General features: G+C 42.4%; 2 protein-coding genes across 16 annotated transcripts; both read right to left on the bottom strand.

Annotated features, from left to right (window-relative positions):
• On the bottom strand, positions 1-8,594 carry LOC124956273 (putative mediator of RNA polymerase II transcription subunit 12). Of its 10 annotated transcripts, none has more exons than XM_047511821.1 (6): positions 7,885-8,594; positions 6,108-6,492; positions 4,184-4,736; positions 3,593-3,984; positions 2,581-3,150; positions 1-1,636 (listed from the first exon to the last, which is right to left on the bottom strand). In XM_047511821.1, the coding sequence occupies exons 2-5, from the start codon at positions 6,213-6,215 to the stop codon at positions 2,650-2,652; spliced, it is 1,554 nt and encodes a 517-aa protein (XP_047367777.1). In that variant the 5' UTR covers positions 6,216-6,492; positions 7,885-8,594; the 3' UTR covers positions 1-1,636; positions 2,581-2,649. The 10 variants fall into 10 exon arrangements, with proteins under 10 accessions (XP_047367777.1, XP_047367787.1, XP_047367786.1 ...); XM_047511822.1 differs by having other exon boundaries at positions 11-1,636; positions 3,602-3,984; positions 7,885-8,376; XM_047511825.1 differs by lacking the exon at positions 6,108-6,492 and adding an exon at positions 5,361-5,892 and having other exon boundaries at positions 13-1,636; positions 7,885-8,373.
• Positions 8,595-11,995: 3,401 nt separating this feature from the next.
• Positions 11,996-18,159, bottom strand: LOC124956295 (coiled-coil and C2 domain-containing protein 1-like). Of its 6 annotated transcripts, none has more exons than XM_047511911.1 (11): positions 17,934-18,159; positions 17,722-17,869; positions 17,520-17,626; positions 17,088-17,412; positions 16,242-17,006; positions 15,781-16,157; positions 15,523-15,698; positions 15,165-15,431; positions 14,709-14,747; positions 14,157-14,247; positions 11,996-14,034 (listed from the first exon to the last, which is right to left on the bottom strand). In XM_047511911.1, the coding sequence occupies exons 1-11, from the start codon at positions 18,006-18,008 to the stop codon at positions 13,915-13,917; spliced, it is 2,490 nt and encodes an 829-aa protein (XP_047367867.1). In that variant the 5' UTR covers positions 18,009-18,159; the 3' UTR covers positions 11,996-13,914. The 6 variants fall into 6 exon arrangements, with proteins under 6 accessions (XP_047367867.1, XP_047367868.1, XP_047367869.1 ...); XM_047511912.1 differs by having other exon boundaries at positions 17,952-18,158; XM_047511913.1 differs by lacking the exon at positions 14,709-14,747 and having other exon boundaries at positions 17,934-18,158.
• Between the last annotated feature and the right edge of the window lie 30 nt (positions 18,160-18,189).

Here is an 18,189-nt window from a genome sequence, read left to right as displayed (position 1 = left end):
TCGACTGTCTGAAACTGTCGGATTTTTTGTCGACGTTTATTTATAATAAGAAGTATAATAATTACTTTTATGTACACACGAGAGACGATGCAACGGGAATTAAAACATTCTTAAATCGAATCGGACAAGTCTCGGCCCGTGGTGGTACGGACCCAAGCGTCGTCCGTACGAGAAAACAATAATATATTTATATATATATATATATATATATATATATATATATATATATATTATGTATATATATATATATATATGCTTTTTTATATGCATAATATTCTTTTCTAATTAGGATCGGTGGCGTAGCTTTGCGCGCGTAGATAAACGTTCTCGTTAAATATGGACCAATAGGACCATTGGCATCGACTCATTCTTATTTTCCTCATTAATTTCGTCGAATAGACCTTTTCCCTGGTTTCTCTTACCTTCTTATATCCTTCCTACGTAAAAGGATCGTCGTTCTTCTCAAAAGTCAAAGTTACGCCATCGTCTAACGCATGTTAATCACTCGACTTCTTCGTTCGTTCTATCGAATTTGTAAGTATCGATAGAGATGAAGATCCTTCTTCCATCAATTCATCCTCCTCTTTCTCTTCTTCTTTACTTTTCCATTCGTCCATTCTTCCTCGTCGAAGAAGCCAAGTCGTGGAGAAATACCGTACAGGTATTACCGTATACCGATTACTTTTTGTGCCATGATCACATTGAAACGATGTATGCCTCTTTTTCGATCCTTTGCGCGGGAGATCTAATTACGCGATAATATATATTAACGATCAAAGTTTCTCTTTGTCCTATTCGACTCACGGAAGAGACAAATCGATCTAGACCATAGGTGAAATAGGGTTAAAAGAAATAAAATGAAGTAAAAAAAGGGAGAGAGAGAGAGATAATGTCAATCTCGCGTAGGAAAACGATAATGGATAACGGATAGAATGAGATAGAGGAAAGGAAAAAACTTCCGTGAATGCCCTAATTGTAATAGTAAAATTGACGTTAGAAGAGAGCGCGAGTTCTTCGCTCGCGGATAATCTTGAAAAATACTGTCGACCGATGAGCCTCGCGCGACGATAGATAGGCTATTCTTCAGAGCTACGAGATCGTATATTACATAAACGATGTAGGATGAATTGTAGGTATATATAATATACACAGGTAAACCCGAGCGACAGTCGTCGGCGTTTCTTAAAAAGTAACTTAAAAAGAAGAAAAGAACAAAGATTCTGTCTGTTCGAATTCCTGTTGTGTACCTTAATTCTACATTTTCCTTAACTTAATTATAAGTAACCTCCCTTCTTCCTTTCCTCCTCCATTCCTCCTACGCAAAACATGCTTGACTTTATCCCTTGTATCTCTTGGCTTTCACCGAACGTAATTCTATGCAGATTGTTTAGGTTCGAACGCGAACGGAGGAACGAGGAGGTGTCGTGATAAAGAAAAATGAAAGAAACCGAAAGCCATCTATCCTCTTATAAACCTTCTTTATAATCTGTATACACGCACGCATAGAGCATTTTAGTATCTATCATTTTTCGGAATTAGGCGCGTTGTCGAGATAACGCCATCTCTCCGAGGATATCGCTCGCATCTTCCTTCCATCTTCGATTCCATTTCTCGATCCACGATAGTTCTCGAGAAGCTGTAAAAAGAGAATTATCGAGAAACCACAAGTGACGAAGAAGAAAGGAAAAAAGAAGAAAAAAGTAGGATAAAAGAAAGGAGACAAAAATTTTGGCCGGTGAACTTTTCGGATTGATTGAGTTTTTAATCGACTTTTAAGAAAATTTTTAACACCACACGACGTATCGCACATCCTCCAAACGTAAATTTCTAATGGAAGATATCCTGGCCCGTGAGAAGCGGGACGAGGGATTACAATGTTGATCCGATCCGGAAAAGCTGCTTGGCGCGAGCTTAATCTTATTTAAATGCTGACCCCGAATCGACCTCGGCCGTAATATCGTTAAAGCGCGCGTAACCGCGACGTTTCTTTTTTCTCTCTCTTCCTTTCCCCCCCCCCCCCCTCGCCCCCTGGAAATACGCGCGTCAAATCTTAATGAAAATTGTTCCGAAATTATCCTATGGAGGATGATAAAGGGTGTCATCTGGATCGCCACAGACTAGAAAAGAATAAGGAAGAATGCAACGTTTACGGCAGCCTCGATCTCGTTACTTTTCCGACGGAGTAACCTGACCGTAGTGTTTGACCGTACTCCGAGCGAATGACGCGGCCTCAACGGCCACGATGATAAACCTGTAAAGCTCGCGGAACAACGATGTAATAATTTTTACGAAGGCGTTAAAACGTCGACCGTCGCGTCTCTTATCTCGTCGCACATCTTTCCGCGTGCCGCGCGTAAACGCTTTTAAACGGGTCCCCGGTCGGCGATGCTATCTCGCGCGCCTCGTGATACCCTGTTTAATGAATTTTTATACCGTTGATAATGCCTGACCGCAGAATTTTCCCGCAACGTCGCGTAACGTTTTACTACGCTACGAAATATCTACGAGATAGCTAATTTTTAATCGGACCATTTGCTCTTCCCAAACGAAAGGAGAACGAAAGGTTTCTGATCGACTCACCGGCTCAAGTATTCGATATCGAGATAATCGAGTTCAGGTCCAGCAAGCGCCTCCTCGGCGCTGTCGATGTCATAGATAGACCTCCGGGCTCGCTGGTGCCGGTTGTTGCTGTTGTTGTTGTTGTTGTTGTTGCTGTTGTTGCTGTTGTTGCTGCTGCTGCTGCTGTTGTTGTTGTTGCTGCTGTTGTTGATGTTGCTGCGCCTGTTGTTGCTGTTGCGGTGGCGGTGGCTGCTGTTGTTGCTGAGGATGCTGCTGCTGCTGAGCTTGCTGCGGCTGCTGTTGCTGCGTCGGCTGAGGGGCTTGTTGTTGTTGTTGTTGTTGTTGATGATGATTGTGACTATGACTGTGATGACTATGAGTCTGACGAGCCCTCAATATTTCACAGCGTTGCTTGTAGAGATCCCGTTCCTGTTGGGTCCGAGCCAATTCGACCTTCATTCGTTGAAGCTCATTTTGTAGATTACTATTGGTCGTCTCGAGATCGTGACGTTGCTGTAGTCGTTTGCTGCGACAGTTTTGCGCGTATCCCCGATTCTTCAAAGTCCGACGTTTTTGCTTCAAACGGACGACCTTCGCAAGAGGATCGATCGCTTATAACGTTTTCGTTCGTCCGCTTTTAGCTTATCTAAACTTCTCCCTTGCCACTCGCGCAATAATTACTCGAGAAGCCACCACCTCGAGAACCATTGACTTTCCATTACTCTATGCGGAAGGGACGAAAAAATCACGACGATCAGGTCCTTTCGCTGGTTTAAATTAAATCAATATTTGTCACAGGATTTGCTATTTGAACGAGTTTAAAACTGTTGTCCGGTTCTCAAGGTAGTCATAATCGATCGTTCAATAAAGTTCGATCAAGTTAAATCCCGATCGATCATAAAAAATGTAACGGCTAGGAAGTTAAATTAGAATCGATCGACTCTTTTTTTTTTGTAAAGAATTTGATGAAGGATCGATCGAGATTCGAGGCTAATTCGAGTCGATCGTGTGATCGTTTGGAAAAATGAGAGACCTGACTCACCTCTTCCCGCGGGCAACCATGGAGGCGTTTGTTCAATTCGCGTACGGAGAGCGACATGAGGAGCTCGTCGTTCATGAGCTCCTCCTGCGAATTGGCCGGTCCGCAGCTCGAGTAAAGTCCATTGGCAGTTCTGTGAGCAGGACTTGGACCACTGGCTCCACAAGAACTGACCGAGCAAACGCTCAACGGTCTACCCGGTTGCATGGGCATCCCTTGCATGCTATCCTCCATGCTCTGCATCACACCCCCGCCCGCGGGAAGCATCCCGCCGCCTGAACCTGGACCGCCATAGTACTCGATGTGACTGGACATTGTGATGTACCCACCTGTGGGCGATAACGAGCCTCTCTTGTCGTTAAACTCTTTTATCCGATCGCCGTTACCTGATATAATAACGTCCGTGATCTCTATCCAATTCGAATCTCTATATATTATATTACATTAATCGCCAACCAAGAGATATTTATGTCGTTTATAATGAATTCGGATTTATAAAGGGATCATAAATTTGTTATCGATCCGAGAGATGATAGAGATGAGATACGAGATGAGATAGGGGGAACGTTATTCGGAGGACATTACCGGGATGCCTTGTATGTCTCGGCAAGTGTTGGTGCTCCTGAAAGTGATGATGGCTCGCGGTAGACGAGGGCCAAGCTTCGTGATGAGGCTCCTGGCCTTGTTCCTGAGGACAGTGAGGTCTAAGATCCAACGGTTCTTGTCTGAGGGACTGGGTGAGCCAGCCCATTCCGATGGCGGGTCCAACTTGCATGTCATCTTGTAATATGGATCCAGGTTGTTGCAGATGCAATAGGAGTCCGCTGCGTTCGCGAGGGTCTCGCTCGGCGCGATGCAGCTGCAACGGGGGTGGAGAGGCAGAGACCGGCGGCGTGTCCGGTGGTGTGCCTGGATGCGAAAGGGTCGTCAAATGTGGAGCACCACCGGGTGGTGCCTTTACCAGCACCCCGTGTTGCACCTGTATATGATGAGGTTGCCCGTACAACGGATGCGGCTGCTCTAATTCGTGGGCAGGTGGTGTCAACGGTGCCAGAGTCAGGCCCTGACCTCCATGTACTTGTCCTGGGATTTGCACCACGCTCCCGTTCACCATCACGTTCGGCGAACCCATTCGTACCTGAAACAATAATGAAATCCGACGTCGCGAGCTGTAAACGCTTTTTGTTTAAATAAATTAATATAACGAATATGTGTACGGCGTTATCACAAAGCTCGAAATAAATTTCTTTACGCTGTGCTACAACGCGTACGATAATCACTACCAAGGGGGAATCTCACGATCTCACGATCGATAATAACGTTGAAAGAAAGAAAGAAAGTCGTTGAAACTTTGTGACTTTATACGCTGCAATCGAGCGAACTTATTATCTCTTGAACTTCACTAATGAACTTCAACTTTTATGAATGGTACACAGAGAGATAAGGATATGCAAACGTAATACTCGGCACGCTGCAACGTCATCGATAATTCCTTTTATATAATCAACTTTAAGATTCATTCTTTAACGTTTCGCGAGAAGAGAGCACGTGCGTTTGCCGGCAAATACACGTAGTATTCCCACGACTTTCGTTCCACTTTCGTCCGTTTTAAAATATTCCTTTCTATTTTGCGGCGAGCACATAATCCCTCTTTCGAAATGTCCCTCGGAAGAGGTTTTAAGAGTTTTGGGATAGGAAAATTGGGAGGGAGGGAAAGTAAAACGGAAGAGAAAAAGATCGAAGAAGAGAAAACGAGAAGCACCTCTCGCTTGACGTCGGCGGGATCGAGATGATCGAGGACAAACTCCTGGACGTATTCCCTAGCTAAATGGTCCTCGGCTTCCATCTTAACCTCGTCGACCTCCACCTCCTGCGCCTCCACCTTCTCTACCGCGTCCGTTGCAGCTGCATACGTGAGCGTCTCCTCGGTTACAACGGCTACTCCTCCGGCACCTTCTTGACAATTCGTCGCTGTTTCTAACGTCGTCGTGATCACTTTTCTTTACAGTCCTCGAGCAAAAAAAAAAAAGAAAAACAAGAAAGGGAAAGAGTCGCAGTAGATCCACGTGACACGGACACTTTCTAAGGATTCTTATAAAGGTTGTTCCTTCGATCGACGAACAGAACGATTTTCGTCGTCGTCGTCGTCGTCGTCCTCGACACTTGACACTTTTCCTCGCACTTTGATGCCACTCGATGTTTCCTCTTTCCCGCCAAATAATAATCCTTCTCCTCAGTCTTTCAAGCAGGACTTTTGCTCGCCAAAATACACAGAGAACCGAGCGTCGTTTTCACTTCGAGAAATATTTCGATATTAAAACGCGAAACGGAGAAATGGACAAAGAGAGAGAGAGAGAGAGCTGAGTGAAGACGAGAGAGAGAGAGAGAGAGGGAGAGAGAGAGAGTGAAAGAGAGAGAGAGAGAGAGAGAGAGAGAGAGAGAGAGAGAGACAGACAGAGAGAGAGAGAGAGAGAGACATTAAGAGAAAAAAAAAGAGAGGGATGCGCACCGGCAGAGCAGAGAGATGCGTCGTCGTCGGTGTCTCCGTTATCTGAGTGGTGGCCGATACGCTCGAGCGCAGCGCGACGCGCCGAACTTGACGGGGGTGACATGACATTGGCGCGCATGTCACTTGGTGACGTCACCGTTAGGGTGGGCGTGCTCCTTGGGACCACCCCAAACGATGCACGCGAGTTGGGATTCGTTCGTTTGCCGCCATTTGCTCACGCCCCTTATCTCCGACTCCTTCCATTTCCAACCACTTCTTCTCTTCTTTACTCTTCTTTTCCCGTTTCTTCTTTATTTTCTTTGCTTCTTTGGGAACGTTCCTCTTTTCCAAAAACTCCTATATTATATACAGGGTGGCCTACCTAACTGGAACCACTTCGACGTCTCTGGAAATATTAACTTTAATCAAAAAGTCTCAGTTGCATGATGCATCATTTCAACTTTCTTCCTCTTTCAGTTCTTTTAGTTTTTTAAACGGTGAATACTTTTATTCCCGTATGCTTACTTTCGAGCGAATTATTCAAATGAAAACTTTTCAACTTTTGCATGCAAAGCTTCAAATTCGGAATCGCAAATTAAGGCAAATTGTAAGGTGAGTACAAATGTATAGTAACATCGTTTCGATATATCTACTTATCTCGATCGACTCGCTCGATGAAAGTCGTAATAGTCTCTCTCTCTCTCTCTCTCTCTCTCTCTCTCTCTCTCTCTCTCTCTCTCTGTCTGTCTGTCTTTTTTTGCGTTTCACGTAAGGAACGAGAGATAAAATTGAAGCGCGCGTATTCTTGCGCGAACGAGGAAAAAGCTCGAGGATCACGAAGCGTTTATGAAGAGACGGTGATTCGCGAGGACAAGGGAAAAGAGGAAATCGCGACCTCGTATCTAAATAGCTTTCCGCAGACGTCCAAGGATCTTAACCTTTAGCCCTTCTTCCTACCCATTTCCGAGATGCCACGACTTTAAAATACTTCATGAATATCAAATTTTCCTTATTCGCTGTCGCACCTACCTCTCTCAAATCCTCGTTTCTCCTCCTCCTCCTTCTCTCTCTCTCTCTCTCTCTCTCTCTCTCTCTCTCTCTCTCTCTCTCTCTCTCTCTCTCTCTCCCTCTCCCGTTCTTACGAGACGATACCAAAGATCTTGGCCATTTCGTCTCTAATCCTTTAGGAGCGTCTAATCAAATCGAAGATGCATCTAAAATTATTCGCTTTACTATTTTTTCAAGGGTCGAATCTTTAAGGTCCTATCCAAAGCTTTAATCCGACGAGAAAAGAAGGTAACGAGAGATCGGAGAGAATTTTGTTGGTCTAGACGGGGCGAATGTCGGCGAGGGCCGAAATAGAAGGAACAACGCCGATAGGATTGGCCATTTTGTTTGAGCGAGGAATTTGTCGACGCTGCACCTCCGACATCCTTCGACCCTCTTCTCCTCGTCCTCTTGCTCCTCTTTTCCCTCGCGTACGAGAACCGTCGCGTACGATTTCTCGACGCGGTAGCGAAATTTTCCACGATACCAAGCTCGAGGTTCGACTTTAAAAGCGAGAAACTCGATGCTTATTTATTTCGAATTGGGTACGATTATACTCATTAGTGAAAAAAATTCGATCGACGATCGATTTATGCGTATTCGGTAATAAGGAAAAAGAAAAAAAAAAAAATTGGCAAGGTGCAATTTCGGTGAGATTCGGCACTTGAACGACGGCGTTTCGGCTAAGGCATCGATCTCGGTTAAAATACTATAAATGAATTATTCGACGAAGAAATAAAAATATACCTACCTATAACCTCTGTCGATGGATAGAATTAATTTGTAGTAATCCTAACAAAGCGTAGACATTAGGTCCTAGATTAGGTCCGTGTAGAAAATGAGTCCACAAACGAGAACGAGGAAAGGACAATCGAATCGGAAGATGCAAGCCGAATGACGTTTGCTCGATATCTACGTCGACGGGCGAGATCGATCTTTGTCAAAAGGCGAATAAGTTCGCTTGACTTCGCGATGCTATTAAATCTTTATACCGCGAGGTCAAGAGACCGATCTATCGTATCGTTCGGGAGAGAAACGTCTGCCCGTTTGCCGCACAACAAACTTTACCGCGAGATTTACGACGGCAATTGCATTCGAAAGGCAAAGAGAAGAAGGACGAAGAGAAGAAAAAGTTTCGCTCGTCGAAATCGTTCTTTTTTTTTTTTCGTCTTAACTCCAATGCCAATCTCGGTCTCGTTTATCCATCGTTTATTCAAGATTTCGTAGGACTGATAAGAAAATTACACGGGCTTATTTCACATTAGCCCCTCCAGATATCAGGGGTTGGGATGAATCCCACTCGGACGGACTTGAAAAATCGAATTAAAGCCGATAATCTCTCTCCCTCTCGTCAGAACGATTCGTAAAAGTTGATCCAAAAAATGACCCGATAATTGATTACTTTTTAATTTCACTCTTACGACGTCATTTACTTAATTTTCTTTACACTCTTGATCATTGCTCTTTCGTCGTAAAAATTAAGTCATCCTCGTAGGCTCTAAGAAGGTTAAGTTTATGGACGAGTTTCGGGATGATGTCGAGACTGAGGCTGTCCTAGGACCAAGAGAGTAAACCTGCACGAGAGAGAAACCGGAGGATGAGGAGCAGGAGAAGGAGGTGGAGAAGGAGGAGGGGAATGAGGATGAGGAGGGTAGGAGAGGAGGAACGAGGAAGAGTGCTGAGCCAGCATAGCCGGCTTGCCAGGCTGCACATCGATACCAAGCAGTCAGCCAGCGAGCGAGCCAACCTACCGATGAACCCACCTATACTCACCTAACACCCACAACTCTTTCTCTCTCTCTCTCTCCCTCTCTCTCTCTCTCTCTGTTCCGAGAGACGACGCCATCGAGGACGATGCGATACAAATTATTGCAGCGATATGATATAAGAGAAATTCTTCGATTTAAGAACGTTCGATATGATCTATCGTAAAATAATATATAATTTATATGTAAGAGAGAGAGAGAGAGAGAGAGAGAGAGAGAGAGAGTATAAATGATATTTCATGTTTATCCAATGAATAAATTATTATTATTTCTCTTTGTTTCGATAGCGTCGATAGCGTTTCGTCCGTCGAACGAAGAATATAGCGATTACTGATGACAAGTAGAAAACTTGTGGATCGATCAGCCACGAAAATTCATAAAATAGACTGCTAGAGATTAGATGTAGTTGGACTAACGACAAGTTCCAGTAATATCCATTTAAATCTGCTTCCGAATCTTTCGTCATTTATTCGTGATAAAAGAGTGCTTCGTCTTGGAAGGTTTGTGCTCCTTGTCGGAAGTCGAACGTTTATACCGTTAGTCGATCGTGCATCACTTTGGTCTTCCTTCGAGACTCGAAGATGGATCGAGATAATGCCTCGGATACGATCTCGGAGGTCTATGCGCAAACTGTTGCGGGTGATCGAGTGGCCACGGCCGATATTTCGAAGGAAACGCTACACCCTCGTTCCATTCATGAACGGATGAGACGAGAAAGAGAGAAGGAGAGGACTATAAAATATAAAGAGAAAGAGAGAGATGCTGGAAGGAAGACGAAGGAAACGGAAGGGAAACACACACGTGAGCGCGCGCGCACACACACACACACACAAAGAGAGAGAGAGAGAGAAAGAGAACATTCGAAGGATAATCCTCGAGTCATTTGTCTGGCAACCGTTGAGACGTTCATTTGTTCGTGGCGCGATGACGGATGACACAATGAAGTAGAGATCGTGCGACGGTCTTCGAGCGGTAGTCGAGAACAACCCTCTCCCTGTGACTCGCCAACCCCTAGCTCGTACTTTATCTCTCTCTCTCTCTCTCTCTCTCTCTCTCGGTCGCTCGCTCTTACGAATCTGTTTGCCGTCGGTGGCTCAATTATTCTCGGATCATCGCTTTGCATCGGCTTCGCGAACAATCGAATCCTCGCTATTTGTGTCGCAGCGATTAAAAACATAACGTTCATTGACAACAGTTTGGTCCTTTTACGATTTTAAATGGGGGTTGGTTGACAGGACCTAACGATTGGTTAGAGCGAGACGAAAAGAGTTTATCTTACTCTTCTCGAGTTCGTTCGTCATTTAGAGGAGCAAATCGCCACGATCCCTAAATTTTCAACGATGAATATTAAAAGATCGGGCGAGAATATCGTTCCCGTGTTTTCTCAATCGTTTATTTCTCCTTAGAAAATCTCTTAGGATTAGCGTTTAATTAAACGCGTTCATTATATTCCAGTATAATTATGCGAACCGATTAGTCGAACGGTTCCTTTCCTTTTTACGTACGTGGAATAAAACAAGGATTTATCGGCATAAATCATTGATCAAATCCAATTAATCGTAGGCGGTAGATAACTATTTTTAATTCGATGGGAAAGGATCAGGCTCGGGGATGACGAGTAAATATAAAGAAATAATCGAGGAAGGCGACTTGGAACGGACGTAAATCACTATGCGGAAGACGCATAGAATAATACGAAACGGAAGCAAACGCATTTGGTGATTTCCGACTCTGTCCCGGAAGTGCCGTCATATTTGTCACCGGAACGTTATCAACGAGCAGCACTTTATTATTTCAGTTCGAGGAGAAAAAAGGAAAGAGACGAGGATCGGTCGGGATTTCAAGAAAGAATCGTTGCTTCCCTTTCTTTCACGCGAGCTATTCGATTTAATAGTCTCCGTTTTTTCTATCTCTCCCCTCCCTCCCTCTCTCATCGTCTTCCTCGAAATCCGCTTTTTATGTACGTACCTCTACTTCTCTACGAACGATTCGCCGGCGCTCGACCATTCTCGATAGTGTTCAATGATTCGCCCGACTATGAATAAAAAGAAAGAATAGAAAAGGGAAAGAGAGCCGTGGATGGGGATATTTTCATAAATTTCGCTTAAAAAATTATTCGAATGAAACTACAATGATATATTCGATCTCTAAAATATTTTTTCTATCGTCCGATCAGTTGCCTCAATCCATGATTTACTACTTTTGACCGAAGGAGCAAAATTGGAACGATTTACGATTGAACGTTTAACATTAAGATGTTATAGAAGAACGAAACCGGCATATCTGTAACATTGGTTACAAACATTATGTAACAACGATCCATTTAAGATAGCAATTAAAGCGATATTTACGCGGTAGTACTAGGTTCTAGCATCGAATGTATTAGATTGGCATAATCAAAGTGTCGCATATCGCGAAATGGCATTCGCGTTACAACGGGTTTCGGCTTATCGTCTCCTTCTTACAAAGAGTACCTCTGCGTAGCGAACGGGCTCTCGCTTCTTGGTAATACTTCAATTAATAATTAATGCGAACTCCCGGCGTACTCGCGTGCGCTAATAAAAATCGCGCGTACCGATTAAAAATATCCAAATTGAAAGTAAAAAGGAACTAGCTTGGAAGATTTCTTAATTCGATCGTTCGCTTAATTGGTCTATATCGATAATTGAAAGAGGATAGTTTATATAATTCCTAGATCAGATCACAAAATGATGAAATCAACGTTTAATGATTTGCCCGAGGAATGAGCGGCCAAATACTCGTTATGCGAATTGATATATGTTTGTATTTCGCGTGGGAAGAAGACAAGAGAATAAAGAAGAGCTCCTGGTGTCAGGTCACACCTGGCATCCACGGCCGTGAGTTCCAGTGACGTCACGTCCGGCAATATGCGACATAAGCAGAAATCCTGTAATCGGACTCCGACGCGTCTTGCAGAGTCCGATTTTGTAAAAGAAGAGACACGCGTTTGGCGAATTTAAAAAATGTGCGAACTTTACCAGCTAATCTCTAGCGAGGAAAAATTTCTGTTTTATAAAGGAAAGAGAAAAAGGAAAAGAAAAGGAAAACGAAAGAAAGAAAGAAAGAAAGAAAAAATGAAACTTCTTAACTTTATTATCTTTGACACTATGTCGAAGAATTCTCTGATATATTATTTCTATATAGACACAAATCGATGCTAACGTTATTATACTTTGTTTAAACAAAAATATTTTAATTGGCCTTCTTATTAAGCAATTTTGCAATAATTCTAAGCGATACGTAAAAGAAAAAAAAGAAAAAGAAAACGTTATCTTTGAAATGTTGCATTTCTCAAAGGGTATCTTATCGCGGACCTTGCAATTTTTCTAAGCTTTAGCTATTTATATACATATATAATATCGTTCCACGTGGCACATTCTTTCGACTTTCATCGCACAAGGACACGATTCTTCTTATTACTTTATTTTAGACGCAATCCTAACGCGTTGGTCCAAGATTTTCGCAAGATAAACGATCGAGACTAAAAATTCGAGACTGAAAGCAAGTAATAAGGAGAGCGAACGCAGCGGCGAAAAATACAAGAGAGAGAGAGAGAGAGAGAGAGAGAGAGAGAGAGAGAGAGAGAGAGAGAGAGAGAGAGAGAGAGAGAGAGAGAGAGCTGCACCGGGGTTGAGAGAACAGAGAAGAGGTAGAATCAAGACAGGGCAAAAGGGTTGAGAGCAAACATCGTTAATTTGCACCCAGAATGGATCTGGCAAAAGGTCAACATTACTGCGGTATGTATATGCTCGGCAAATACTCTGCACTGGACCATGTAATCGCGCTCGCTCTTCTTCCAGCAGCGAATTTCGCCAGGTCTCGCGCGCGGCCCTTGCCCTTTTCGGCCGCTCTTAATAGTCTAATTGGCAAATAGATCCCGCTGTTTTCCAATCGGCCATTCGTACGTGTACGAACGCGATCGATATATAACCCGTAGCTCGCTACGGGTGCTTGCTTCCACGCTCCTCTCTCTTTCTCTCTCTCTCTCTCTCTCTCTTTCGAGCCGTAACACTTTGTAACTAAACATCTGCGAATGCGATGAAATTAAATCGATCTATTATTTCATGTCGCTCGTTTCGCTATTTGCGATTTGTAAAGCATATGATCCGAAAAGATTATTTCCTTCGAGCGATTGATAATTAAATTCGCGCATAGAATTTCTAAATCGTAGGACAGATAGCTGAAAAGAGACAGAGAGTCGAACGATTATCGGACAATAGTTTGTTAGTGGGGATTCACCTGGATGTATTGTTCTCTGGAAAATGTCGATTCAGCTTTAATCCCGCGAATCGTTCCTTCTCGAATCGTGTAAATCAAACGACGCACGTGTTTGCCAATTCTTTCCAAGGCTTACGTGTTCAGATATCTGTACGGAGGGAAGAGGGAGGGGGAGAGGCACGTGTACGTTTGTCTTCTTACATTTCAAAATCTTAACGACCCCGACCACCGAAAGACCGAAATATATATTCCACAAGAGGACAATATCGCAAGGAACAACGTAACGATGTTAAATAACTTTTATCTTATTTCCGTACAAATATACCATAAAAAGCTGTCTTTCGTTTATTCATAGAACTCTGTTAAATCTTTTCGTATAAACGATTAAACGCAATCACCACTTTTCATCATCGTTGATCGTTTCTCATACCACGCGCGTATTATTCAATACATATTTATAATATATGATATATACAAGCAAAGTGTAACGAATGGAAAGGCTTAAGAAGAGAGAGAGGAAAAAAAAAAAAAAAAAAAAAGAAAAAAAAAAGGGAAAAGAAAAAAAGCTTATCTAAATATATGTATTCGTCTATCTACGAGGATAAGATAATCGATTAATTTTACACATTTACAATGTTCACTTGCTTGAGATAAATAATATCGCTGGCTAAGAGAACGACGTTCTACATTTATGTAGAAAAACCACAGTGCGCATCTTGCCAAATTAAATGCGAGTGCATTATGTCGATTTCCTTCCGTGACGAAACGAAAAAGCATCAGTTATCGATGATCAACCATTTGTCGGTCATTTGTTCTATCTGTTTCGTGATAATCGGATTTCTAAGGCGCATCTTCAACTCGAGCTTTCCTCCTGTTGGCTTCCTTCCCTCCATTAACTGCCACAAAGAGGACGCATTATCAAATGAATTGGTGAGAATAATGTCAATCAATTAGGATCCGTATGGTAAGGATTAAAAAAAAAAAAAAAAAAAAAAAAAAGAAGAAGAACGAGACTTACTGGAAATGAATCGTGTAGAATACATTGCATCTCAAGTGATTGCAATTTTACTGTCACGGTACCCAGCAAACTGTCGCTTCTGAAAAATCCTCTATAAAAATACAAACGTATTGATTAAGTTACGACGGGAATTTGCACGACGTATTTAGATCGAAGTCGTTTGAATAATGCAGCATAACAGTCGTAACGTTGCTACAGCTTGCTCGTAAATGAAGGCACGTTCGAAAGTCTGGCGCAGTATACGAAAGAGATGGAGAATATTTAACGTTTTCCGTATTTTCTTCCGTCGATTAATAATAATTACTGATGACGACTTGAAATCAAGTACACGCGAAACAAATTATTTCTAGTTATTCCAAATGACAACTGCATAAGCATCGAATTTCATCGAATCGATTGAACCTAAGCACATATTGCAAGGCACCGTAAGAAAAATTCCACGTTCAAAGCCACTCGTACGCATTGTGCTAAGATTGAGATAAGAGAAAAAAAAAAAAAAAAAAAAAAAAAAAAAAAAAAATCTGTATTCCTTGAGTATGAAAAATTTCATACCTTGGATGAGTGCAACACAGGATGGGGTTCAGCGAGCATCTGTAAGCAACGTCCTAATCCATTTACTGCAATAATCTAATGTCGACTGGTAAGTAAGGTATGTTATCAACGTTCAAAATCTCGTATTTTCTAGCTAGTTTCAATAACGTTCGATAATTAAGCGCATAAGTTTATATAGCGAATGAAAAGAAACACGGAGGAGAGAGGAGGACTCGTCCGAAAAGTGTTTTAAGACTTGATTAGGAGCTGCAAATTGTGACCTGTAAATCATTAAACTGATGACTGATGACATAGAACGCAACTCTTTCTCTCTCTTCCATCTTTACGATAGACGATTCGAGCGTTTAATAAAAAGTCGACGACGAGAAAGCAATATCATTGTCGTATCTATGGCTATTAAGGAAAATGAAAAGTAAAATCAAACGTATTATAATAAATAATTTTTATAAACTTTACCCTTTCGCCCAAACTTGACACTTGAGAGCATGTCGTTTGAATGCCCGTTGACATTGCCGCGAGCTACGATCCAGGATTCCTGTTAAGGGAAAGACAGCTTGGTACTCGGGATTGCATGTACCTTTAACCGTCGATGTTCTGTCCGCAGGAGGATTGTCCGAGGGATAGGGAAACTCAAACATGACGTAAGTATCAGCATCTCGTGGATAATTGATACCCCTTATTATCGAAATTTCAATATCGCTATCGTTCAAGTCGGTACAACTCCTAGAAAATAAATAAGATAAATAAGACGGCGTTTTAATTGACGGCGTTTTATTTCATAGAAAGAGAGAATAAAAAGTCTCATACTACTAACTGTACTATCGCATATGTCTTTGTCTCATAGTGATGCAACGGAGCCGGTAACGCATCGCGTCTTCTAACCCGTAACATATCCAAATCACGTGTATATCCTAGGGCGAGTCGTTCCCATCTGTTATATCCCGGAACGTCTCCCAATTGTTTCGAATGATCTCGCGTAGAAAGGCACAACTACGAGAGAAAGGTGTATCGCGTTAAAATGTCGATTGAACATACCAAGTTTGAATATCATTAGAAATTTATAAGATCGTACTTTTATTTGTTTGATCAATTGGTTCTCCAAGTTATCGTAAATTTGTTCGTCAGTTCCACCAGTCCGTTCCTCCAAGCAGTCTTCGCTGAAGATCAATTGGAAATTTTCGTCCGTTTGACCGGTCAAGCCGTTCGCACTAAGTTCCATTTTGGCAACTGGCGATAGGGGTATGGAATTCATGTCGACCGGTAAACCAGCTATACTGGCTTGGATCAAGGGCTGTATTCCTTTAGCTTGTCTCAAATAATCGCGTGCCAAGTCCAAATCTCCGTCCTTTTTGGCTTTTAACGCGGCCTCTTTCAATTCGTATTGGCGTTGTTGCAACATTGCCATCTGTTTGTCCGCTCGCGTAGCGTGCTTTAGATTTTTATTTACCGCTTGAAAAAAGAAAAGAAAAAGAGAAAGATATAAGTAACGATCGTACAAGGGTGAACAACGGTTATTTATAACCTAATGAATACCTATATTTGTTCGCGGAGGTGGCGCATTTGTCCCGGACGTTTCCTCTGAATCAGTTTTCGGTTTGGATTTTTCATCTTCTTCCTTCGGTCTCTCTGCCTCTGATACGGCCGACTGAATAGAAAGGGGCGAAAAACCCGGCGGAACAGGAAGTTCATCCAGAGGAACGGATTTGCCACGTGCGTGTAATTTAATCGCTTCCTCGAACTGCTTGCAAATACGGCCGTATCTTCGGACTTTCGAGGAATTCCCTTCGTTCTCGGCGATCGCTTTTGTTCGCTTATATACGTCAAGGCGCTCTTTAAGAGCACCTTCTATATTTTCTATTCCATATCGTTGTTCGGTTAATTCATCAATTTTATTCGAAGAAGGCATTTTATCTGGCTCGGCACGTTGCTGAACTTCAACGTCTTCCTTTTCAACGCAGGAGGGTGACGCAGGAGATACGGAGACTGACACGGAAGGTCCGATTGGCGTAGGTGGCATATCGGACAAATCGATTGCTTCTCCGGCATTAATTGCCGCTATAACTATATCAAATTGTTTTGCAATTTTTACATATTGCATAGCCTCTTGAATGTTACCAGCTTTCTTCCATGCAAGAGCAGCTATCTTATATTCCTGTTGTCGTTTATTTAACAAAGCTAATGCTTCCTGATCGACCTGAACAACCGCCGGTGCCGCTTGACCAACTTCTGAATCATTATCTCGTTCAAGACTCACCGACGAGGGATTCTCCTTTGATACTACGGGGGATGCACCATCGTCTGTAACAAATATACAAATAGAATGTCCAATCTGGATCCCTCTGTCCAAGGATGGGAGATATTAAAGAAAAGAAATTATACCCGTAGGTGGCTCTGAGAATTCAGATACAGCCGAAGGAGGTAAAGGAGGTGGAATGTCGGCCTCATTTATAACACCACCGGTCTGTGCATCCTTCAATAATTGTTGCAACGCTTTAATTCCCCTGCCAAATCTCCTGGCCTTACCAGCTTCGTTTTGTTCCTTTGCTTTCTTCTCTGCCCTTCGATAAAGTTCTAATCTTTCTTGTAACAACTTTAACCTGTCGTCTCCCACTGAACCGTCATACTCTTTAGCAGGGCTATTCTCAGGATCTTTTTCATCCCGATTTATCTCTTGCTCATCTTCGGTAATCATATTGAGTTCTTCCTGTTATTAAAAAAGTTCTTGCACATAATCGTGCAAATAAAACGTTTATTTATATTAACGAATATAAATAAAAGGCTTGCAATTGTATGGAATTCTATAAAATATACCAGTAAATCTGGATCGTCTTCTCCGTCAGAAATATCCTCCTCCTCCTCTATATCTTTCATACTTTCAGAGACCATTGCATCCAAGCCGGAAGAATCTTTCCCGTGAACTACGTTAGAGAGTACAATTTGTTCAAGTTACTACTATTGGGGATAAGCGGCAAAGGGACTACTAACCTAAAAACGGACTATACCTAAAACTTACCCTTATGCTTTTGCTTGGTCGTCGTCGTCGTCGTATTATCGTCGCCGCTCGTTAAAGCAGCCAATTCAGCTTCCAAATCTTCGTCGTCCTCGTCCTCTCCCGCATCTCCGAGATCGTCCAAACTGTCGGGTACTTGGAATATTCCATACTTCAAATGAAATTATTATTATTAAGAGAAAGCATTGCACTGCGACGAATTTATACGAACGTATATTATCGATGAGCTTTACCTGGGCAAGATTTCCAGATCTGGACTGTCTCTTTGGCTCTTTCTTTTTACCAAACATGTCGGGATATTTATCGGAATAACGATTGTATTTGTCATGCAGTTGAAACTCGTCGAATTATCTACGTAGTTTGGATAACAGTAAAAAAGAATATTTGTTGCCTCTGTCATCAGCACTCGCACAGAATGATTCAGTCGTCGTAATCTATCGATATATCGTAGACTATCGATAGCTAACGATA

The sequence above is a fragment of the Vespa velutina genome, chromosome 21 (assembly GCF_912470025.1).
Source record: "Vespa velutina chromosome 21, iVesVel2.1, whole genome shotgun sequence".
Lineage (NCBI taxonomy): Eukaryota > Metazoa > Arthropoda > Insecta > Hymenoptera > Vespidae > Vespa > Vespa velutina.
Note: the sequence above shows the minus strand (reverse complement) of the source record. Positions and strands in the feature narration are given on the sequence as shown.